This window comes from Acomys russatus, chromosome 29 (assembly GCF_903995435.1).
Source record: "Acomys russatus chromosome 29, mAcoRus1.1, whole genome shotgun sequence".
NCBI lineage: Eukaryota > Metazoa > Chordata > Mammalia > Rodentia > Muridae > Acomys > Acomys russatus.
Window position 1 is genome coordinate 35,016,724 of NC_067165.1, and position 25,301 is coordinate 35,042,024.

At 53.2% G+C, this 25,301-nt stretch overlaps 1 protein-coding gene across 2 annotated transcripts in view; it reads right to left on the reverse strand.

Moving 5' to 3' along the window:
* The window catches only part of Arhgef10l (Rho guanine nucleotide exchange factor 10 like), a 101,291-nt gene that overhangs the window by 55,483 nt on the left and 20,507 nt on the right, over window positions 1-25,301 (reverse strand). Inside the window, exons 4-15 of one of the 2 annotated variants that reach the window (XM_051172099.1) lie at window positions 24,204-24,295; window positions 22,978-23,061; window positions 20,853-21,022; window positions 16,698-16,814; window positions 14,206-14,314; window positions 10,870-10,976; window positions 10,468-10,545; window positions 9,197-9,376; window positions 8,189-8,305; window positions 6,946-7,038; window positions 5,194-5,367; window positions 176-321 (exon numbers count right to left, since the gene is read on the reverse strand). In XM_051172099.1, coding sequence (XP_051028056.1) covers window positions 176-321; window positions 5,194-5,367; window positions 6,946-7,038; window positions 8,189-8,305; window positions 9,197-9,376; window positions 10,468-10,545; window positions 10,870-10,976; window positions 14,206-14,314; window positions 16,698-16,814; window positions 20,853-21,022; window positions 22,978-23,061; window positions 24,204-24,295 — 1,467 coding nt within the window. The remainder of the gene's footprint in view (window positions 1-175; window positions 322-5,193; window positions 5,368-6,945; window positions 7,039-8,188; window positions 8,306-9,196; window positions 9,377-10,467; window positions 10,546-10,869; window positions 10,977-14,205; window positions 14,315-16,697; window positions 16,815-20,852; window positions 21,023-22,977; window positions 23,062-24,203; window positions 24,296-25,301) is intronic. The other variant, XM_051172101.1, reaches the window with a different exon arrangement.

Genomic DNA, 25,301 nt, shown 5'->3' on the forward strand with positions numbered 1-25,301 from the left:
CCAAATCTAAGCACTGGGGGCCAAGGACAAAGCTAGGCATGAGGGAGGTGAGAAGAGGAAGCATCTGAGTCCTAAACAGGGTTATAGTGACACCACAGCACAGAGACCAGGGAGAAAGGAATGGACAGCAAAGGTCACTGGAAAGGGGACATCCCACCCCTCGCTGGGCTCTTACTTGAAGTTGATGTTGGCGCAAACCAGCATGTCACTGAGCAGGAAGACCCTGCGCTCCTTGGACTTGATCAGCTGCCCACGGTCTCCGTACACCGTCTCCGTCAGAGTCTCACACAGAAGCAGCTGCCGCTGGCCAGAGGTCAACAGCTGGAGAAGGAAAAGGGACAGAGAAGGTCAACGCCAGTGTTGTGATGCAGGATGCTGCACACGCTGCCAGGCCAAGAGGTTCAGAACCTCTCCCACCTTTCAGAAGAGAAGATCTAGATCATGGGTACCAATGTATTCCCCAGCACTTGGGGGAGGGGGAGCAGGACTGTGAGGCTCAGGCCACCCTGAACTGTGTGCAGTGAGACCTGTCCCCAAAACAGTAGAAGGCCTGGGCTTCTGTGGCTCAGATGGTGGAGTGCTTGCCTTTAGTACACTGAGTCCTGGGTTCCAATCCCTGTGCCACATAAATCAAGTGAGATGGCACACACCTACAGTGCCAGCACCTGGGAGATGGAAGCAAGGGCATCCTCAGCTACATAGGGCATTTGAGGATAACCTGGGCTAGGGATTATGTATTCAAAGAAAAACAAAAAGGGGGTAGCTGAGAGAGGTAGAGGACGATGTAGAGTCAACACCATCACAAGATACCAGGACACACACATTGGGTTCTCTGCTCCAGGGAGACCCCAGGGAGCCTGTCCAGCCACCCTTGCCAGAGCAGAACCCAGCAGCCCCTTTCCCGGGTGAGCTGGCTTCTGCCATTCTCCCCATGTATTATGATCCTGTAGCCACTTTCACGAAATGTACAGGCTCACGAGTGACAGACACCGACTCTGAGGAACTCCTATGCTCCCCAGCTGGGCAGTCAGTCACCAGGACACCTCAGTCGGAGCCTCAGTTTCCTCAGCAGGTACCTCAACCGCTACGCCAGGCAAATACAGACCACAGTTCAAAGGCTAGCATGACTTTCAAAGCCACAGCAGAACACATTAAATAGGACCAGGGTACTACTGAGTATGGCCCTGGGAGGGCACAGGATACCCAGCCTTAGGCCATGCAACGGGCACTCCACAAAGGACCGTTTCAACACTGCTGTCCAAGGAGACTGTCTTTGTCACAGAGAGACATGGTTTTCCAGGCACACCTGACCTGGAAGGGGCCCATGGCTTCACCATGACCTGTTGAGCTGCCTCAGCCCACATCACCCCTTGTGGGGCCTTGCAAGGGGGTAGAAATGCATCTCCCAGTCAACAATGTCTGTTCTCAGGAGACTAAAGACTCTCAGACCCCAGGCACCTGAGCTAGAGCACCCCACCCAACAGGTACCCCCAAACCATCCAAAATACCTCTGAGAAGTATCTTTTTCCTTGCAGGGTTTTATTAAGTGGGTGGATAGAGGGTCCAGTGAAATGTGTTACGGAACAGTGTGACTCTGACTGTTGGACCCTGCTGTAAAGGTCTGGCAGTACCAGATAGCCCGAGCTTAGTGCTAAATGACAGACTCCCTTCCTCAGCTGGGTTTCCCTCTCTCTACCTGATGTGGAGAAACCCCAGATGCTCTATGGAGTGTCACATAGCCCTCAGGCCCAACCCTTTCCCTCCATGCTAACGAGATGTCTTGGTACCTTAGCTTTCAACCAATGACCTTTATCCATACCTCTAGCCACCCCCCACACCAGCTGCCCATAGGATAATTAAGTCCTGTGTTCCCCTTCTTATCATAGGACTGCACTGCTGCATGTAAATGAAGTATCCCTGGCACTCCTAGCCCCGGCGAATCAAACACATTCATTGTCGAAAGCCCCTCCCACTTCCCAAGCTTTATAATGTCCCTGATTCATGAAATAAATACACTCCATCTCTCCACCATGACTGAGATTCGCTGCTTCATCATTGAACCTTCGACTTCGCCAGACTTGCTGAGGGCCAAGCTCTCCCGCATCGCATCGGCCACTGCTGCAAAGGCTCCTGGGGCCTCTTGGCTTGGCTCAGTTGCAGCTTCAAGCTCCCTGCTGCCTGGCCTGGCCTGGGGCTGGCAGCTTAGCTAAAAGAGCTGTAACCGTCCTCAGCCATTTTAAAATAGCTATTAATATTTATTTGTTGCAGAGAAAATCCTTTTTCTCTGCACCCCTGGCTGAACTGGAGATCTTGTGACGTGCAAGTCCTGATTCGTGTCCGGTTTTCTGGGAGACGCAGAACAGATACCTGACTGTCTTGGTCCCAACCTCTCCTTGCTGGTCTCCTTTGGAGAGGACACCCGCTTCCCAGAGCACCCCTCAAGTAAATACACAAGCTAAGGTCCTAGTGGCACCAACATTGCTGTCTGATGGGTACTGCAGGACTCAGTGACACTCCACAAGTACTTTGTCACCTCAGGAGCCCCAGATTCTAAACGTGTGCAGTGCCCACAACGCCCCCCCACAGTCCCAATACAAGATGGAGCCCCGCTGCTTTGTCTCCCTCCGCTGTGTGGCAGTGCCCAGCTAAACAGGAGCTGGAATGGCCACACTGTCCCCACACTGTCCCTGGAGTTCCTATCACTGCCATGGCCCTGCTTCTCCCCCCACAGTGTCCATAAACAAGCAAGGCACACACTGCTCATGAAAACACAACTCAGGCAGAAGCTCCTTCTCTATGAGAGCAGCCACGATGGCAGGACCACACTGGGAAGAGGAAAGTCCCTTGGGCTTCAGGACGCTGTCCCTGTCCCTTATGCAGATTAAGAAAGAAAAGGAAAGCCCAGCTATTACACCAGCACCCCCTCTGAAGGCTCCTGAGCCAGCTGTTTAGAAACAGCTCATGGGTCCATTTCTGCCCCTCCCGGTTTCATTTCCACTTCTCTCTGGGTAATGGCCAGAGGACCATCACTGATCAGATCCTCAGACGGACCCAGATTGTCCAAAGAGGCCCCGGGATGTGGGGGGAGGGGTGGGGGGGTACAGGGTGTCACACAGTGTGCAGCTGATACCCTCTGCCATCTGGACCTGAGCAGCTCAACTTTTACTCAGTGGAGGCGGGATCTAGAGCTCAGATCATCTGCCCCCTAGCCTGATATCGAGTCGGTCTCGCTGACCACCTCCTGATACATCTGGGTGTTGAGGAGTGGGGTGAGGTGGGGTGGGGGTAGGGGTGGAGGTGGGGGTGGGGGCATGCAGCAGAAGAGAAGAGACAGTTCTTCCCAGGGCAGTACCAACAGATCTCCTTCCTCCTGCAGGCACTGTCTGCTGCTGCTGGAAGGAGAAGCCTCTCCAACACACAGGCCAGCACAGGGGGGCTTCGGGGACTGATGCCTTCCTTTTTTTTTTTTTTTAATGCCTTCCTTCTTTTCAGAGAAATTCCAGAACAGCAGGCTTGGGGCAGGCACGGGGGTGGGGGGGGGAGTCAGTACTGTCCAGAGTTGTGGACAATGATCCCTAGGGAAGCCATCCTGGGGAATCCTAAGTGGGAAGCTTCCCCACGAGGCAGGCACTGTCCCTTTTCTCCTTGCGACATACTCCAAACTCTGGCCTTCCAAAGTTGGTGAAGCAAACCAAATGCCTTCAAGCCAACACACTCCCTTTGCAAGAAGTCACAGTAAGACCAAATGGAAGTGGGCGACCACCCTCAGGTGGAGGGGACCATGCAGGAGAACAGGTGCTGTGTCCGCTCTTCCGGCCCTTGGGTAAGGTTCCTCGAGTCTGAGGTTTATGGCATGTCCCACTTTTTAAATGCCGCCCATGACTTCCATGTGGACCCAAGCATGCCTAAAGCCTGAAATGTGACCCGGGACAGGGCAGTGCATGGGAGGGCCTGAAGCTCAGGACTTCAGGACCTCAGGTGACCCAGCCCAGTCAGATCCCATGATCTGCAGTTAAAGTAAAAAACGCCTATAATCCCAGCACTCGGGAGGCAGAAGCAGGTGGATCTCTGTGAGTTCGAGGCCAGCCAGGTCTACAGAATGAATTCCAAGATAGCCAAGGCTACACAGAGAAACCCTGTCTCGAAACAAAACAAAAACAAAAGTCAAAGTCAGAAGGCTTTCCACGCTGGTGAGCAGGGCGACCAAAGGGGCTGTTGTCTCCCGGGCCGCCCTCCTGGACAGCGGACACTCTTTGCACACCACTGAAATCCCCTCCCAGGGACAACCTCAGAGCTGCCGTTGGGACTCCTCAGAACATCAAACACTTCCCGTGACATCACACCATGTCCCCTCTGGAAACAGCCATCTTGGAGGCCCTGGGGAGGTCACCTCACCTCCAGGCCATCCCTGCCCACTGCACCCTCCAGCCAGTAAGCATGAGGTCACATGTAGGATCTCCAGGCCTGGGTGGAGCTGTGAGGGGCTCACACTAAGCCCCACATAGTGCCAGGAAGCAGAAATACTGCCGCCTACAGTAGCTGATCTTGACTTTTCCTTTTTTCTTATATGTAACCCTGGCTTTCCTAGAACTCCCTATGTAGCCCAGGCCTGAAACTCTGGCTCTTCCTGCCTCTGTCGCCCAAGTACTAGAATCACAGGTGTTCACCAGCACACTGACTGGGAGGGTAGTTCAGTGGGGAAAACACTTGCCTAACATGCATAAAATCCTAGGTTCAAATCCCCAGCGTTGCATAAACTAGGCATGGCAAGGTGTGCATGTAATCCTGTCATGGGGAGGTAGAGGCAGGATTAGAATTTCAAAATCCTCCTCAGCTACAGAGTGACCTTGAGGCCAGCCTGGGATACAAGAGACCCTGTATTAAAAAAAAATTATATATATATATATATATATATATATTAGATCTAGCTGGAGATTTCAGAATCCACTCAATTAACTATAATTCTAGTCTGTGGTTTCTGGTTTCTGTCTTGGTAATTAGACTGATAAACAAAACCATCTATTATCCTTAAAGTAACATGAATTACAAGGAATGTGCCAGCGGGTGGATCAAGCTCCCCTCCCTCAGAGAACACTGCCACCTAGTGAGCGAGCCAAGGCAAGCATCAGGAGCCACAGGTGAGGCAGGTGAGGCACAGCTGCACAGGAGACCAAGGGCTAGGCACACACCCACCTTGCTGAGGCTGCTGCGGTCACTGACGCTCTTTGTCAGCTGTTGGATCTCAGCCACCTGGTCGGCCAGCCGTTTCTGTTCATTCAGCTTCTCAGCCAGTGTCTCCAGCTCTGTGAGGGCGAGCTGCAGCGACAGCCTGTCAGGGTGGCCCCTGGGAGTGTTCTTCAGCATGTCCTGCCAGAGCCAGAGAGAGCATGCATAAGACATGCAACAGCATGCACATTCAAGCGCGCACGCACGCGCGCGCACACACACACACACACACATCCCCTCCCTAGTCTGGAGTCAAAGCCTTGTACTCCTACAGTCTACACAGACCAGGCCTGAAGGGTGCAGCTTGCAATGGGACCGAGGAACTAGACATAGAAAGAAGGCAAACCCTAAGGCTTAGTGAATAAAGACAAGACGTGGCTTGTTCAGGGCACATACACAGAAGAACTCCACCAGCAGGGTCTCCAAGAAACGTTTGTCTACCCATGTTCATATCAGGGCCAATCACAATAGCCAGATGAGGAGGCAACCAGTATCTATGAGAGTGGGGACAACATGAGAAGTTAACCTTCGCCCCTGAGCCATGAGAGGAAGGCAACTCTCGCCCAGGCTACAACATGGCCGAATAATGAGGGCTCAGCATCATCAGACACAAACATATGCAATTCTACTTGGAGGCAGCTTGTAGCATGATCAGTTTTCAGACACAGAACATTGCAGCCGGGAGGAGTGGCTGCCAGGGGCTGAGGAGACAGAAGAGTTGGGTCCAGAGTTTCAATGAGGGAAGATGAGGAATTTCCACAGACGGACCATGCTTGATGCCACAGCCCTGCACACTGAGAGGTGGTGGGCCAAACAAAACCTCTGTGGAGAGTGTGTACTGACTTGGAAAAAGGTGTGCTCAGCTCAGAGCCCATGTCCACTGTACAACATCACTGCAGGTAGGCACAAGGGTACTACCAGGTCCTCAGCCTGGCAACTGCCTCTCGGGAGCCAGATGACACTGTCTGAGGACATTTTTTGTTTTTTTTTTAAGATTTGTTTATTTATTATTTATGCAGTGTTTTGCCTACACGTACATCTGCAGGCCAGAAGAAGGCACCAGATCTCATTACAGATGGTTGTGAGCCATCATGTGGTTTCTGGGAATTGAACTCAGAACCTCTGGAAGAGCAGCCAGTGCTCTTAACCTCTGAGCCATCTCTCCAGCCCCCACCCCCATCTTGCATGGGGCAGATGCCCCTTCAGGCATCCTGGTCAAGGGAGGTAAGAGGGCAGCCTGAGGATTCTGGAACACTACCCCTCATTCCCCTCCTGCCTGAGCAGGTAAAGGCACGTGCCACCAAGCCTGGGACCTTAATTCAAGTCTTGGGAGCCACGTGGAAAAATATAACCAACTCCTGCAAGCTGTCCTCTGACCTCCACATGTTCACTATGAACACACACACACACACACACACACACACACACACACACACAAGACCCTATTTCAATTTCCCAACACCTATATCATGTGGTTCAAAACTGCCTGTAATTCTAGCATTATTGGATCCAATGGCCCTGGCCTCCAAAAGTACCAGCACTTACATACACAAGCCCACACAGAGACACTTATCAATGCACATAATTTAAAATAAAAGAAAGCTTTTTTTTAACGCTGTTGCACACAACAGGCTGCCACAGGAGTGGGCCACAGATGAGATCCACCCTCCCTCCGTGTCCGCAGCCATCCCCTGGCCCTTGGGGAGCCCCTGGCAGTACCTGGAGCAGGAGGATGAACTGTGGAAATCTCTGAACAGGTTTCACCATCAGTCCATAGAGGGTGACTCGGTCTGTACTGCACACCTGCCGCCGCTGCGGGGACAAGGCTGTGTCACTTGTCAGTCTCCAACAGTAAGGGTCCAGCACCAGAGTCCAGACCAAATCCCTATCCTAGGAACCTGTTCCACCTCGGATCCACAATCGGGGATGTATGCCTCCCATCAGGGCACACCCTATGTAAGCCACACCCTCAGGGGATCCGAACAGCCAGTGAAGGCTTTGCAACCAAAAGCAAGACTGGAAAACCTAACAGTTTACTCACTGCCATCTGTTCCCTAAGAGCAGAGGCCTGGGCCAGGGTGTGAGTGGGCACAGGGTCTCCCTGTCCTGCCTCCTGTCTGCTTGCTTGCCCCACCCACATGTGTCCTGTGGGGCCTGGCCCGTATCCCCGGCAACCTCATGGCTTCCTTGCCAGTCTCCACATTTCCTACCCCAGCTTAAAGCTCTCCTTAAATACTTTTACCTCACCCAAGGCCGGAAGATCCAGAAGAGTCCAAATTACGCTACATGAGGGAGTGAGTATCCTTTAAGGGGTATCCCATGCTCCCAGAATCCTTCCAGCCTTGCTTGCTCCCACATTCCTGCCTCCAACTCCTATCAGTATTTGCACTGGAAACAGCTCTCCGTCTTCCCTAAACCCATGCCAGATGGTCCCCCTCAAGAAAGCCTTCCTGGTGCGTGTCCTTCCTCTTCACTGGGGTACATAGCTCTTCACTTGTGTCCTCTTTCGGATACAAGTCCCTCGTCCACCACACCCCACCACAGGGGACCTTGGAGCCTATCCACAGCTACTCAAGGGTTCTGCAGCTTTCCAAAGCCTTGAATCTTGTGCTCCCAGATGAAGTACAAAACCTGGAAATCCCCAAACCACTTCACAGCCAAGGAAGCTACAGCTCATGGGAACACAGGCAACACTGTGGTCCCCACCACCACACAGATCCGTCTGCACCAGGTCTGCCCTGCACCCCGTGGAGGTTCCAGGATCCTGAGCTGACTGCAGACCCTTTAACCCTCTCACCTTCCTCCCAGGGCAGAGAAGGGCTATCTCCCAAGAGACTGGGGTTCCCAGATAACCTAGCCCATAGCCTTGACACTGAAGTTGGTAAGACAATGGCTCTTCTCTCCTGTCCCACCTCCCTCAAGTCCATCCCTACAGAGTGAGGACCGCATGGCTCCAGGCTACCTTGAGGAACTCGAGGAATGCCGGCTTGGTGAGACAGGCCTTTTTGATGATGGACATGGCGTGGGTGAAGTTGTTCACATAGTCACTGTACACGTCTAAGACCATGGACTTAGAGAACTGTAAGAAACGGGAGTGGGAACTGTAGCAACATGGGGAAGGGAAGCAGCCGTACCCATCTTATCACTCTTCTGACACCCTGCTCAGGGAAGAAGGGAGCTCAGGGTTGGGGAGACTGTCAAGGTCTAAGGAACCAGAGAGGCTTTCTACAGCAACTCGGAATCCACAGGAGAGAGTGGGTACCCTAGGGCAGGGACATTGCCTGCACTCCATCTAGTTTCTTACCATGCCCAGGAAATGAAATGTCCCTGAGCCCTCGCCGGGGAGATGCATCCACAGCTAAGCTACAGAAGTGGGAAGTCAGGCAACCTCTCACCACAGCCCCCTGGACACACCCACCTGGGATGTCACGTCCGCTCTCCCAAACACTGTCATTCTCAAAACCCTGCCCTTCCCACTAGCAGAACCGAGAGGCTTACAGCCGAGCAAAGCTGGCTTGGCCATTTATCTCCCTAGCTCCCTCTCTGGAGTCTGAGGATTTTCAGTTTGACAAGCAGGAATCCACAAGTGTAGAATCTGAGCCCAGAGACACCCTCAGATCTCCCTGAGGTGGAACCAGGTCTCCTGGACCACGATCCGGGGCTCTGTGGATCCTGAGGCCTCATCCTGGAGCTATGAATGCAGCCTGAGCCGGCATGCGCAAACGTTCACTGATCACACACGTCACGCTTGGAAAAGAACCTGCACCCTGTCAGACCACCCTGTCAGACCACCCTGAGGCTGGTCTCCAGACTAGACCCTGGCTTCAACATCATCGTGGCCTGGCACACCTCTTCTGGGACATCAAGGTGTCGTGCCCAGCCTGCAGCGCAGGATACAATGACTGAGGGGCTCTGAGGCAACCAGGTGGGGGTGGAGGCTGGGCCAGCGAGTCAAAGGAGGGACACCTACTGAGGCCACAAAGAGGTCCCCAATCTTCTCAGTGGAGTCCCATTCGGCCACTCGGGAGGACAGGGCGATCTGGAACATGGAGTGACAGTGTAGAATCTCCTTGACACGGAAGAACACCACCTGACACTTGCGGGCGCTCAGGGCCTTGGGCTCCATCTCCATGAGGGGGTTGCGGTAGTCCTGCCAGGATGGGTGGGGGTGGGGAATGAGACTGGCAATCCTCAACGCAGACAAGGCAGAGGTGGAGAACTGGGCAGCCCCCTCCCCCACACCTCAGTGGGGCCTTCCTGACACAAGCAGACACATCCTGCATTCCTCGCGGACGTTTCCGGATGGTTCTACACGAATATGACATTCCTGCCTTGCCTCCGCCGTCCCAAAACCTCCCCAGAACTTCTGTGTTAAGCTAGTTTGGAAGTGACACATGATCACTTCTACATACCATCTGGGTGTGAGGGCTCTGGGTGGGAGGTTCAGTGCCAAGGCTGGCTGGTGGAGAAGCTCAGAGCCATCTGTGTGGCTGAGCAGTGGGGTGCCAGGCTACTACAGTTCTCTGAGCTCTCAAAGCTAAGGACCTCTTCTGATGCCTGTGCACCTCCGTATGGGTCTAAAAACAGATCCCACACCAGCAGTCCCTCTGACATCTCTGAGGAGTTCAGGTCTTGGAGGCCCAAACCACACACGGGTGTTTTATACATGTCACTCAACATCTACTTAGCGTGGCCTGGGCACCGCAGTGTAAGAAAGAGGGGTGTACCCCTGCACCCTTGCTTTGAGGACTATCTGAATGGCCAAAAAGACACAACCCCTTCCAGGCACAAAGGGAGCACATGCCTTGATGCTCTCATTTGTTTTTTTTTTTGTTTTTTGGGTTTTGTTTGGTTTGGTTTGGTTAGGTTTGGTTTTTCGAGACAGGGTTTCTCTGTGTAGCATTGGCTGTCCTGGACTCGCTTTGTAGACAGGGCTGGCCTCGAACTCACAGCGATCTGCCTGCCTCTGCCTCCTGAGTGCTGGGATTAAAGGCATGCACCACCACCGCTCGGCTGATGCTCTCATTTGTAAGACTCTCAGTCTCACTTCAGAAGACAGCTCTCCCTGTAAGCACAGGCCTTGCAAACCCTTGCTGTCCCACTTGCTGTTCCTCAAAAAGCAAGAACAGCCCTTTCTCCTTAAAACTACCACAATCTCCAAATGTTCTTTATAAAATGTCCTCCAGGTCCCTTCCTCCCTCCCTCATCCCAGAGACCCTCAAGAGTCCTCTGAAATGGTACCTGGAGTATCCGCTTCAGCGACTCCACGTAGCTGCCTTCACTCTGCACGATGGAGCCCAGGATGTGTCTCCGGACCACCTGCTCAGGCCAAAAGCACAGTCAGGGTGTGGGACCCGAGGAGCAGAACTGGTCCCAAAGGCAAGAAGGGAAGCTGACAGCTACAGAACCCAGGAGCCTCAGAACCACCTGGGATGGACAAACAGATACCCCCTGCTCTGGAAGTCATGGAGCCAGTGGGTCTTAAGCATCCCAAATGCACCTCACCATCCCCAGACCCACAGTATGGAGCACACAGTGTCCAGTTCCCTATTAAAGCCCACCACCCCTAACTAGCATAGCCCAAGGGACCAGGATGGGAAGCCACCAGCTCTCCCCTGCAGACCGTCCCACCTCCCCACAGACCTGCTGAGGACTCAAGCCATCTGGCATGGGGCCCAGTTCTGGGGCGGGAGGTTTGATGTCTGTCACACCAACCTCCAGGAGCCCCATATCTTCTTCTTCCGAGTCACCTGGAAAGACAAGCAGGAAGATGGCACAGCTAAGGCGGGAGGTGGGGGTAAGGTGGCAAAAGTCCCGCTAGAGCCCTAGAGATGAGACCCACTCAAACAGCCCCGAATCATGACTGGAAACAGCTGTCCCTGAGCCAAGTGGGTCAGTTCCAACTCCAATTCTCAGAACCCCTATGGTCCATGGCTGCTCCCCCACAGCCCTTGATGGGAGGAGTAGGAGGGAGAGATAGAGGATGAGAAAACAGCACCCCACAACAGGTACCATTGTCCCTGCTGAGATCCGCCCACTCTGCCTGCTCCAGCCTGACATGGGCCAACCACTCGTGTCCCCATCACTGGGCACTAAAAATAGTTTTCATCTGGATGCCAAAAATGGGGCGGGGGGGAATACAGGCCTAGACACCCCATCAGCTTTGTACTTTCATTTAAAAAAACAAATGCCAGCCTGGTCCACAAAGCAAGTCCAGGACAACCAAGGCTACACAGAGAGACCTTGTCTTGAAAAACTAAAACAAACAAACAAACAAACAAACAACAACAACAACAAAACAAAGATGCACAAAAGAGAGTAGTCTAAGCTCGGTGTGACAGGAACCCCAGTCCACTAGGGCTTGGCTCAGCCTATGGCATATAGAGTCCAAACAGCAGTCCAAAGCCCTAAGAGAAAAAGAAGGCCTGCTAGGATACAGAAGGGCCATCCTCCCAGGATCTGAGTGCCCCCATGAGAGGCTCAGGGTGATGAGCCCTTGCTATCCAGAGGTTCTAAAGGCCATGGCAGCCACGGAGAGCAGGAAGTGGGAAAACAGAGAAAAAGAGAAGTGCTAGCCAGTCCAGCTGCTGGAGAAGCAGGACACCCAGCTTCTTAGGCCCTTACCTGAGCAGGACACAGAGGAGGAGGAGGAGGACGGACAGCGGATGAGAGCATGGGGGTGAGGGTAGGAGTGGCAAAGACCCTCCTGCCTGGCCCACATATTGCCTCGGGCATCACAGCGTACCCACCCCAGCCGCCTGCTCCTCCTCGGCTTCCTCTTCCCCCATGAGCTGCTGGGGAACATTCTTGGCCTGTGATCCGAGCCGCCCAGCTATTAATAACGCCTCTGGGGGAGGGTCATTTTAGGCCCAGGGCTAGTGGGCGGAGTGGGGAGGGTGTCCCAGAAAGAGTTCCCAGCCACCAGGCCTGTCTACTACTCCGTTATAGTAGCCAGTGCTCCCCCAAAAGGTAAAAACGTCCAGCCTGTGCCCAACCCACTTAGCACCGCACTGAATATGTGGGGTCATCAGTACACCCAGTGTTATGTGGTACTTCTCTGAGAACTAGGGGAGGTCCCAGCTGTGAGGGCCCAGACACTGGATGGGACCCAAGTCAACATGATCCTGGCACCAAAGCCACTAGGGCTGACAGACCTCAAAAACAATGCCTGTTGTGCAGGACTCGGTGTGCAACACAGTCATCATCCCCATGGCCCTAGAAGGCAGGGACCGTTATTAGTCCCATTGCGTGAAAGAGGAAACTGAGGCACACTCGCCAAGAGCCTGGAGGCTCTGCCGGTTCTCCTTGGTTTAGAGCCATGTTCCTTCTAAGCGCCAGTCCCTGTGTGAGGCCAGAGGCAGGAACTCCCTGGACAAGGCCTCTTCCCACCCAACAACTGGCACTCTCAGAATTCCACCCGGGCATCACTGGCCATTAACCTACTGTCCTACATCTGTAGCCCCTCGTCCTTTTGCCTGTTGTCCCCCAAAATAAAACACATCACAGGTGCCGAGTCTTGCTGGGAACCTTTTGAGGGTCCCGGTCTGAATATCACCTGGAAGAGGGAATTGGTGGTACCCCAGTGGGGATCAAAACCAGGAGATGGACACCTGAGTGGGGCCTCGGGGAAACTGGGGTATCTGGGAAGAGTGGCAGGGAAGGGAGAAGAACCAAGCCAATGGCTGGGCACGGTGAGCTTGTGGGCAGGAGACCCCCCTCACCTCCTGCCAGGTCCCAGGTAAAGCCTGGGGGCTGGCAGGTGATGGAGCTGCCTGCCTCCCTGATGCCTGCAGAGGCCTGCGTGAGCCAGAAAGGCCCAGGCAGCTGAGACAAGGGTAGCAAAATAGATACCACAGGACCCTCTCCACCTGCGTCACTTCCCCAACCAACCCTCTCCCCACTAGCCACATGACTCATGCCAGATGCTGAAATGCCACCTCATCAGAGGACTGCAGGCTCTCAGCACACCCCATGAAGCCCTTCCTCAGCTCCCTCCCAGACTCCCCAGAGTCTCTACTGTGTCTGGACATTATATTACCTATTTACTGATACTTTCACCTCCCATCACCCTCCATGGCAGAATTCCTAGCCACTCTGCTCACAGCTCTGCCCCAGGATGGTGGGCTCCAACCCACAGTAACCCATGGGAGACAATTTGTTGAATGAACAAATGGTCAATAGATCAAACTCAACCACGGGGCACTTCTGTCTAAAACCCAGGTGATACTCCGTGATGTCTTCTAAGGTCAAGGGCAAGCATCTAGCCTGGCCCATAGAGCCATGTTGACCTGGCCCTGACTTTATCACCCCAGCCTCCTCCACCACCCCCATGCCTGTGTGTGCTCAGGAAAGTCTATGACCTCTATGCACCTGTCCCCTCATCTGAAAATCAGAACATGGTTGCTGCTCCTGCACCTCTTTTGTGGCCTGTGAAGATTAAGCGAGTCCCCACCAGATGCTTCGCAAATGTTGGCATCGGCTCTCCCAACATCTCACACCCCCTAAAGCCTTGGCACATGCTTGGCCTTTGTCCTAGAGTTCCATTCTGCTGCCTCACCTTTCACCTCCACCCCATGTTCATCTCCATACTCCCCCAGGAACCGAAAGGACTAATGACACTCTGAGCCATCATTTCCCCACCTGTATATTGTGTCCCCCACAGCACCTGGAGGCCCTGGAAGAAATGCTGTTAGATTCACAGAGGACGGTGTTTAGTACTGGCGAGATGAAGGTGGACAAAGAACATTCTAGATGTGGCCAGGTGAACCAGGAGGCAGGAAAGTCAGCAACCAGGGCCACACAACTGAAGGGAAGCCCCGTGGCTCACAGAAGAAAGCAGCCACACCGGTCAAAGGTGTGGGAAGCAAACTGGGACCAACCCACACACTTGGGATTCCATTCAGAAGAGGCCAGGCACCAGTGGCATCTCCTCCAGCATGCCCCACCCCCAGCACACCGCTGAGGGCCACCCAGGCTCACCTAGGACATCTTTCCTATGCAGAAAGGAGACTTTTCTCATGACTGCCATCCGGGTCTTCTCCAGCCCATCCCTGGTCCCGCTCTTGGCAGCCTTCATGAGCTGAGTCATCTGTGTAAAGGCAGAGGGGGCTCACTGGAGGCTGAGGGGAGCCTGGACCCCTGCCTCCAAGGGACCTCAGTCCAGATGTCAGAGCCAGCCAGCCCTGTTCCATTCCCCACCCAGTGGGTGAGCAGCAGAGGCCAGGAGCGGCAGGGAGAGACTGCGTTTGTGCCCCAGGGTCCCTCTGTGAGCAGGAGGGGACATAACCTCTTCCCTCTACTTAAGGAGGTGGTGGGATGGGGAAAGGGCCAGGTCTGGGTTCAAATCTCGGCTCACATACTCCCCAGGAAGTGGATAGGTCACTTCTCTCTGAACCTCAGACAAAGGAGCGCAAGCTACAGGTGAGCAAAGACTGAACAGGACATGTCTGCAGAGGTCACTAAGGGCTGATCTACTCCCCAAGCTGAGCCAGGTGAGAAGCCCCGCCCCTCTCGCCTCTTCCTTTCTGAGCCTCTGGCCACAGGGAGGGAAAGGGAGGGAACGCTGAGGCCACAAAAAGCAGAAGCTACACCCGGGTGCTGCCAATAAAGCCAGCAAAGCAGGCCTTGAGGTGAAAGGAGGGTGGCACGCTCAGAGTGGGAAACAGACACCCCACCACTAGGACCCAGATCTGAAAGGAAACTGCTGCCCTTTTGCCCTGCTCCTGCCCCAACACTTTCAACACTGCCAGCATGAGTTACCAGAATGTTCCTCAAGGGTGGAAAGCGTATCTGCCCAGTCCCATTATGGGGCCCACATGTGACTAATGGGCACTCTGGACGTGCTGTGTGACTAAGAATTGAAATCGCGATTTCGTTTCATTTTGCTATTAATGGGAAGAGCTACACAGCTGTGGCGTGGATATTCCAGGAAACCCCCTCCTTCCTCAAGACTCTGGTGAAGATGAGGATGCAAGTCTGGGAAAGAGTGTTCCCCTGGGACGCACTTCTACCTCAGGCAGCTCTTTGCCTCCAGCTGAAAGGCTACATACGCACCTCTCTCCTGGGGTCTGAGGACAGACTGCTGAGAGCCTGAGGGGTGGGGGTTGAGGCTGAAGAACCAACAGTGGACTGGTGGCTTTTTAGGAACAAGACAGGCTTTCAGGAAACAAGGGAAAGAGGAAGTGGGTCCCCGCCCCTCCCTATATCCATAGTCATGATTTTTGGTCTCTTGAGAGGAAGGGGCATAAGCACCTTTGGAAATCTAATGGGGGAACAGGCATCAACCCCCAACTCTGCACATGGGTAAGCCTTTCCTCTGAGGTACATTTGACTCTGGCGGCTATACGCCTGGCTGGAGCTATCAATGGGCCTATCCTCAGAATTCCTCAAGTGGCCTTCGGGGGATCACCAGAGAGCCCTTTCACTTGGTATTTTTCTGAGCAAAGATGAACAGGAGGTGAACGCCCCAGAACGTTCCCTGAGCTGGCCTGGCATGTGTACAAGCCTCGATGGGCTCCTAGCTTCCTCTCTTTGCTCCCTTCTTGGGTCACAACCTCCAGGGGTATCTGCTGGGGTTCCTCCCCCTCCTGCTGCTGGCCCTGGTTCTGATGCAGCAGGCAGAACTGTATAGGGTTGACAGCACTCAGACTCTGGCATGGCCAGACCAGAGGCCAGCTCTGCTGTTGACTGGCAGGGTGACCACCAGCCACTGCCTTCTTTCCTTGCTCTGAATGATGGTGGAAAGACAGCCATCCCTGGGTGCCATGACATTCAGGTACAAGAAAGTAACAGTGGCCACCATCACTAAGCTCAGAGAGCCAGATATCACCAAGTACGTTACAGGTGTCATCATCCAGGCCCCCACATCCACCCTAAGGTGCTGCTGCTGACAGCAGAGAAAAGCAGACCCAGAGAAGCCAATGGGTCTGTCTGCCCGAGGTCATTCAGTGAAGAAGTAGTAAGGCTGGGATTGAACCCAGGTCCATAGGGCAACACAGCTGTACTGCTCAATTAAGGCCATCTACTGCTGCCAGCAGCATTGCCCAAAAGCCCGAGTCCTGCTATGTAGCTCAAGCTAGTCTTGAACTCCCAATCCTCCTGCCTCGGCTTCCCAAGTCCTGGGGATTACAGGTGTATGGCTGTCAGGTTCTGGCTAAGAACCTGCATGTTTAAAAAAAAAAAAAAGAGAGAGAGAGAGACCCCTAGGTCACTCGGAGGGCTCTTAGGTTTGAAATGCCACTGGCCATCTTGGGGTTCATTGGCATTTCTCTGGCAGGTGTCAGGTGGGGTGGGGGGAGCTTCTAGGCAAAACCCAGGAAGTGGAAGGAACAGCTGGCTCATGGTGTCAGCCTGCTGCAGTGCAAATGTGAGGTGCAACCAGGTCACAAGTATGAAGGGCAGGCTCCCCGAGGCTCACACCCACCCTCCTCTGTGGCCTACCCTGGGGCCAGGAGAGAAGGGACAGACAGTACCTTACAATCGCACTTGAACTTCAGCTCCTGCATGTCTCTACCCCCAACTCTCAAAGCCAAGATGTCTCTCTTAGTCCTGACGTATCTCTCCTTTAGCCTAGTCAGGTCTGGAGAAAGCTGGGGCCCCAAGCGGCCAGGCAGAAGGAGAGCAGGCGAGAAGAGCAGGCGGGGACAGCGAGGAGACAAAACACAGACAACAGGGGAGAAGGAGACTCAGGTCACGTGGCGGCGGACGGACACTCAGGGCAGGCGGGTGGGAGAGTGGGTCTGGGTACGTCCAGCTGGAGTATGCCATTCATCCCAGCATGCCAGGCAGCCGAAGCTGGGACTCAGCTGCAGGGAATCCCAGCTGCCAGGCAGCAGAGTGAGAAGCCCATGCCTCCCTCTCACGGCGAGAGGGGAATCACACTTGGACGGTGTTGGCTGTGTCTTCTCACCCCAGGGGAATCACACTTGGACGATGTTGACTGTGTCTTCTCACCTTCTCACAATGGAGCATATAACATTAGAGTTTGTAAGGTGGATGACTGGCAAGGGATGGATGGTCTGAAGGACAGGGTGGGGACAATGAACAGATATGTGGACAAATGCCTAGAGAAAGGGTGAAGTGGCCAGAGGATTGCTGGACTGATGAGTGGACAACATCGAGATAGATGGATCAAAGGAATGTGGGCAAGAGTGGATGGATGGATGCAGTAGTGGATGGTGGGTAGATGGATGGATGATGGATAGATGGATGGATGGATGGATGGATGGATGGATGGATGAGCAAACAAATGGGTAATTGGCTATATTTAGGTGGGTAGCTATAGCTGGGCAAATGGATGATGGATAGACGGCTGGATGTCCAGACACAGTGCTGAGCTAATAAATACTTACCAACTGGCTCTTGGGGATATAAGCCCTGTTTCTTGGTGTCTCACCCTGGCCAGCCAGGCACTACCAAAGTAACACCATTGAATATGGATTTGTAATGCAGATAAACTAGTCCAAGTTGACCCCCACATTCCCCTGGAGGAAAATGTAAGTGGATGAAAGGGAAGGAGAAGAGGGAGAAGGAAAGGGAAGAAAAAGAGGGAGGGAAAGAGGAAGAAAAGGGAGGAAGGGAGAGACGGAGGGAGAGAAGGAGGGATGGGCCACCACACGGAAGCATAGATGGCGGGTAACTGGTTTATATGCTATCTGGAGAATGGCTAGACAGAAGAAGCAGACGTTTAAATGCATGGCCTGTATGAGCCACAGGGCATTCTGATGACGCACACAGACAAGAGAGACGTGGCCTGCTTCCGGACAGACAGACTAGCAGAAAGATGGAGCAGGGATTCTGCAGGCAACATACATGTCTTGGCTCCCCACTTACGAGCCAGAGGAGTCTCTGGACCTCTCTGAAGTTGCAGTTTCCTCACTGGTAAAGTATCTGTGAGAGGTTCTGGACCTCCAGCTTCATGTTTGGCTGACAACGCTATCTGGACACCCCACGTACAGCCCAGAGCTTAGTTACTATTCAAAGCTGGGAGCCATAGCATCCCATCCTTTAATGCGTCCTCTGTACTTATTAAATAGATAGAAGAATGGATGGATGGAAGAGAGATGAATGGATGGCAGACAGATGAGTGGATAGCGTCTTCTTACCCATATATGAAGCTGAGTCCTGGCCTTGCCATTCTCTGGCTGTGCTGTGTGACCTTCACCATGCCACCTAACGTCTCTGAGCTTTACTCATATAAGTGAAACTCTTACTGTGAGCAGCACTGACCACTGAGCTGCCAGTACATTGCTCAGGCTGGGCTCTATCCTGAGACCTACTCTGTTATAGAGTGAGACCATGAAGCCCTTGGCCTTCTGGCCCCTTACCTCTCTAAGGGTCAAAGGCAAGGGAAGCATTAGTGGCCAAGGTCACTAGCTGAGCTGAGCAGAATGAGACTGAGGCCAGTGTGGGTGCTTCAGGACAGACCCACCCTTCTCAGGCAGCCCTAGCTGGGTCACAGTGACTGGTTATAAAGAGGTCATGGGGATGATCTCACTGCAGCCCACCTCACACCCAGCAAATGCACGTTGAGCATGGTAGCCAAGGAGACAGTCACTTGGGGATGATGAAAGCTCAAGATAGCTGCTCACACCTGAGTCAGTGGCTTCTCAGGCAGTCCCTTTAGAGACCCTTTGATCAATTTTTTTGGGCTAGAACTGATTGGCCTGGGCATCTGGAAGTGGGGACTCCCCTAGCTAGCTTGGTACTAGGGTTCCAGTCAGACTCCAAAGACAGGATAAAATATTTCCCCAGATGCCTGCCACCCAGAGCCCTGCAGCACATGTGGTACACACAGCACATGTGCAAGCATTTGTGGCCCTGAAACATGCAGTGGCTGCAATGCCAGGCAGTGAGCAGGGGACCCAGAAGCTCAGGAGAGTAGAGCCCCATAGGCAGTGCTTAGCAGCATCCCTAGGCAGAGGAAAAGCTGTACATACCCTCCCATCTCTCTGGGAACCAGCCATTAGGGAGCACACAGGCCCTAGCAGATGGATAGAGAAAAGACTCTCCTGCTAAAAATCCCTCCAACTGCACTATGGGACATTGCCGAGAAAGAGTGCAAAGCCCCCAGCCAGCCTCTATCACTGAGTGAGTTCGCTAAGGAGCAAAAGGTCCCCACAGGCCACAGATCCAATAGGAGAGGCCCACTCCAGCACTCCTTAAAGGTAGTGAGCCACTTGTGCCCCCTGAAGTCAGAGGGTTTAAAGGCAAACTGTGAGTAGGGGTCCCAGGAAGCAGACTCCTGGCATCTGTGACATCAACCAGCTCCCTAAGGCTAAGGCCATCTCCACCATTCTCTCACTCAGAGGTTCCTGGGGCTCCCTCTCAAGTGATGGCATTACCTGAGGTATCCCCCAACACACTCAGTTTATGAGGTGCTGGGGACCAGAGCCTCCTGCATGGTAGGTAAGCACTCTACCAACTGTGCCATACCCCAAGTCCTTGCCATAGTCTTAATAAACTCTGTCATAACCAGCATCTCCTTCTAGACCATAAAGGTCTGCCAAGCTTGGGTCAGGTCTTCCTGATCCCACAATATTTCACCCATGACCTAAGAGGATGCTCAGTAGGGTCTTAAAAATTATGTTTTGGCCGGGCATGGTGGCACACGCCTTTAATCCCAGAACTTGGGAAGCAGAGACAGGCGGATCACCGTGAATTCGAGGCCAGCCTGGTCTACAAAGTGCGTCCAGGATAGCCAAGACTACACAGAGAAACCCTGTCTTGAAGAAAAAATAAAAAAAAAAGAATTCTGTTTTGTAGTCAGCAAGCATTAAGACCCTTCCTATGGCATGACCTATCCTGAGACGTCTGGGATCCAGACAGTTGAACTTTCCCACCACAAGGCTGAGTGAAAGCTTTCTGAACTATTCTAGTCAGCATGCCTCTCCCAGGGGGCTCCTGAAACCCAGGAACAGACAGGGATCCTGTAAGCCTTCCCAGGAAGCCTGCGGATGCAGCTGGAGCTAGCCCCTAATCCCAGGCATACTGTGCCCACCCCCCACCATGTCTAAAGGGAACTCACATGGGCAAGACCCTTAAACTCCCCCCACTGAATCTTAGTCTCTGCTTGGAACACGAGAAGAGCAGGGATAGCGTAAGAGAGGAACCAGATGTCCACCCTGTGGCTCCTCATAAAGCAAGTGTCTGGGCCAGAGCAACTCTGGTGCAGTCCCCTGCTCACACGCCACCATCACCTGTCTACTCCCCAGGGCAAATGGAACTGTGTGGGTCTAGAATGTATGTAACTGGTAGGGCAGGAAAACCAAGCTGACTGAGCCAAGGATCAGCTCTAATCACTTAGCTGGGCTTCGTGGACCACTGTGTTGAGAAGAATTCTGAAAACCAATCTGAGCCCAGGAACATCATGAGCAATTGACCCAGTCTGCACAGAATTGCAGAAGACTGGAGGAGCACTTGCCCCTGTTCTAGGTCCTCTGTGGCCAAGCAGTGAATCCCAGGTTACTTTCCCGACTCAGGATGATCCAGTGATCACTCGCCATATATTACTGGAAACTGACGGTCCCCAGACAGGGGTGTCTAGGGCCTGGCCCTCACCACCCACATCCCTTCCTGAAGGAGTCTGGGTGCCCAGACCCTCAGTAATGCTCCCCCAGGCTCCTCACCTTGGGCTGGAAGGACCCTCGGTGCTTGGTGGGCTCTGCCTCCGGTTTGGTCTCCTCCCCAGAGTCCTCGCTGTAGCTCTCAAACTCACTGGAGCTCCAGCCTAGGTCCTCAGCCTCACGTGGAAGTCCGGCACGATGCACATCCTCGTTAAGTGGGCCCCGCTCTGCCCCTGCCAGCCAGGGACAATCTGGTGAGCCAGAGGCCCCACCACCACCACCCAGATCTGGAACCCCAGTGGTTAACGCCGAGGAAAGGGAGGGAAGATGGAGCAGGCATACTGGTCTGGCCCCAGACTCAGTTCCACTTCATCAGAGGCAGTGTCAGCATGTCCCCCAACCTCTCTACAAGAGAAAGGCCTGGGAACAGGAATGCACAGGAAATGTGCCCAACTCCTTCCTTAAAGAAGGCTCCTTAACACACCCCTCTGAACAAGCAGGGTGCTCACTCGCAGCCTCTCTGGCATTGTTTTACTAGAGAGAGAGAGAAAAAAAACCTCACAGCCAAGTCCAGCGGGAGCCCTAGCATGCCCCTGGACTACTAGAGATTTCTAACACTTCAATGAGAAGACACAGGAAGGGGCTGGACTTCCTCAAGGCTGCCTCTCTCCCATGTGGTCCACACGGTCCATGCAGTCTACAAGAGTCCAGGAGGGGGCGCATCTGGCCCAGAGTCCAGGAGGAACCCTGGCTTTTAAGGACAACAGGAAATGTTTTAGACTGAGTAGTGGGACCAGTGAGATGAGTGTCCTTGCTCTAGAGGAGCAGAACCCAGCTGGGCACCTGTGGAAGGTAGGAGAGTCATGACCCAGGAGCTGTCTAGCTTGGTGTTTTTGAGTGTGGATCTCTCATGGGGACCTGAGGTTTGCCTATTCGACCAGGCTAACTCCCTAGCTGTTGGTTCTATCATGCCCAGCATTTTTATGTGGGTTCTTGGGACCAAACTTAAGTCCTCCTGCTTGGCGGCAAGCATTTTACCTCCAGTCATGAGGAGAATATTTTTAAGCCAAGATGCTAGTGACAAAAGTCGCTGAGGACAGAGCAGCAGGCCACACCAGCTGTGACCTTGAAGGAAGGCTGGGTGTACTATTTCTACATTGGATAACCCCAACAGCTATTGCCCGAGGAGACAGACCCCAGATCCTGGGGTTGCCCAGAGGAAGACCCACAGTGACACCCACGTTCAGAGAAGACCAGGGCCAGGCCATCAGCTGCTTGGTTTATTCAGGTGAGAAATCAATGTGAGGGGGCCCTCCCAGGTCAGCCACTCAGACTGCCCAGCTCTGGGACACACCCCATCAGCTACCTCCCCCAGGATCCAGGCCTCTACAGACTCCTCATCCGCAAAATGAAGCCATAATATCCCCGACCACAGATTACATGGCAACCAGTGAAGAATTGAGGCTGGAGCACTGCTGTGTGCCTGCAATCCCAGCCAACCTCAGGGGCTGATGACAGAAGGTAAGTTCAAGGCCAGGCTCAGCTACATGGCAAGACTCTGTCCCCAAGCACCAAGGGTGAGAGATATAGCTCTGGGGTAGAGTGCGCACTCTTGGGTTTGGATCTTCAGCACAGCACACACTGTGTGTGTGTGTGTGTGTGTGTGTGTGTGTGTATGTGTGTGCACGTACATGCACACATATGTGTACAGAGTGTGTGTGTGCATGTGTGCATGCGTACACACATGTACACATAACGGCATAGAGAGAGAGAGCAGCCTGGCTTAATGTGGCTCAGTCCTCCCCCACCACCTGTTCCTCTTTCATCTTCAACTCAGAGCCTGTCTGTGTCACCCTGCAGGTCTAACGACCTTTCAAAGACTTCCACCGCTGCTCTGGGAAGCCTACACAGCTAACTCATTTTCCTAGCGTTAATCAAGTCTTGGGGAGGTAAGATGACCTTCAGAGACTCACAGCTTCATGTCATCCTACCCAAGACCCCAGACCCTGCCCTGCCCTATTTGTGCAGACCCGAGGTCGTGCCTCATCTCTGCTTGTGTATCTCTACAGGGTGTGAAAGGTGGGGACAGAGAGCACTGGGGACAGAAGGAAAGGAAGAGACCATCCTAAGCACGGCTCTCCCTCCCTGTCCCAGAGAAAGGCCAGGGAGAGAGCCAGAGAGGCCATACCGGGCTGATGGGCGTCTGGGCTCTCACAGGGGACGTCGTCATAAATCACATCTTCCTCCAGGGCGGGGAAAGTGAATCGGTCGACTGGTAACAGAGGGCAGAAAGGTCACCCAAGTGGCACATGGTAGTAGCAGCCATGGAAGACCAACCAGCTGGCAGCCATCCACGCATCCTGACTTTCATCATCTCGGATACAAGTCACTGTTTTCCTCTGGCCCAGTGGCCTTCTCCATGCCCGCCACAGACCCCACCTTGCCTCCCTGCTCCCCATAGACCTCTACCCTGGCCAAGGCACCTGCAGAGAAGCCATAGACGGACGCCAAACCCCAGAGTAGGGGCTGGGGAATCTAAGTACTGGGCATCCTAGAAAGGCCCTAACATCTAAGGGGTGCCTTCCTGAGTATCCAGAGGCTGGCCATCCATCCATCCCATTCTCCACTGGGTCCAGACTGATCACCCCTCTTTAGCATCGCAATCCTGACCAGCCTCTCCTTTGTCTGATTCCCTCACCCACCCTCTGAAGGGATGAGCCACAAATGTGATCATATCACTCAGGGGAACTAGAGACCTGACAGCCTACATCACCCCTAAATGCGTCGCTCTAACTTGGGCCACTTGGGGCTTCATCCGCTGGACCCTGGCCCTTGTTTTTTGGGGTTTTTGTTTGTTTGGTTGGTTTGTTTTGTTTTGTTTCTGGTTTTGTTTTATCTGTTTTTTGTTTTGTTTTGTTTGTGGTTTTTTTTTTTTTTTTTCCAAGACAGGGTTTCTCTGTGTAGCCTTGGCTGTCCTGGACTCTGTGTGTAGACCAGGCTGGCATCAAACTCGCAGAGATCCGCCTGCCTCTGCCTCCCCGAGAGCTGGGATTAAAAGCATGCACCACCCTACCCAGCCTGGACCCTGGCTCTTAAAGAAGCTGCCCCTCTCAATTGTGTGGGAACCACCTGTGAGTCTCCTCCCAGTGCACCTGTCTCAGTCACCAGGGAGCTAACTCTGACCATGACCAGCCTCTTGCTGGAGACTGAGAGCAGGTGGAGCAGCTGGATTAAGGATCGAGGGTTCTGGTGAGCAGAGAGTGGGCAGTCCACTACAGACAGCCATCAAGTCTGTGGCAACCCTCTAAATATGTGTCCACTTGGCTCTCTAGCACCCAGGCCAGCTGTTGGCCTAGAGACTAAGAGACTACCTTGGTTCTACCTGGGGTGGGTGGGGGGTCGGAAGCAACTTACTGCGACGTGAGCTCTTCCGCTTCCAGCTGGAGCGCCGGACCCCAGAGAAAGCTGCGCCCACGGCATCCCCATTGCTGACCACAGCGGGTGTCCTGCAGAGAGACGGCCCAGTGAAACTTCCACCTCCTTACCACACTGAAAGGATGGCGGCTGTGGAGGATAGCTTAGGTGGTTAGGCCCTCAGGTCATCTAAGCTGGCTGGCCTTCAAAAAAGAAATAAGCCTTGGCTCCAGTTCAAGACTGCTAATGTAACGCACTTGCAATACTTTTACTGGGCATAGAGTTCTCTGCTCTTATAGAAATATACTATCTCCTTATGGAAAGCAAAGACTCCGTTAACTCCTACCCTTGTTCCTCAGCACGGAAGCATCAAACCGTTCTGGTTTTGGGGAATGGCTCATGTTTGAATGTTTGGTTCTAAAAACTGCTTAGTCAAATTTCACTGAAATAAAATCACAACATGAACATCGACCCGAGATAATCTTTAACAGGTTCTGGAATGGCTTTAAACATTCTTCTGCTGTTTTGTACTAGATACCTTTGTAAAACAGAGGAGCCATCTCAGCACTGATGATATAAAACCAAAACGGCTGGCCAACTGTGGGAAACACTCACCCCGTGGGTTACCGCATCCAACATTTGCCAGAGATCTAAACCTCCATGAACAATTAGACAAGCACGCCCACCTCATTTAGTATGCAAATTTGTTTTTTGTCTTTAACAAATAGGACAAGTATACATTTGCCAAAGAATTGTTTAAAATAAATATCTTAATGACCTATTGTTGCTAAATATGTGGAGCGTATACCTACTTTGTACACCTGTGTGTCTGAGGCTGGATACAAGTTTCTCGGGCGAAAAGGGATCACGGTTCGGGAAGCACCTAAGGAGTTTTATCCCAGTCTCCAGGCTGGGAAACAGGCTCCCTCAGTCTCTCACTCAGGTCACTGGGCTAATTAAAGGATGAATAAACTCTGGTCTGTCTGTGTGAGGATTGTGTTCTCCCACTATTTGAAAGCTGAGGTTGAGGGCAGGTGAGGTGGCTCGCTGCCAAGTCTGAGGGCCTGAGTTTGATACCCAGGAAAGATCCAACCTCCT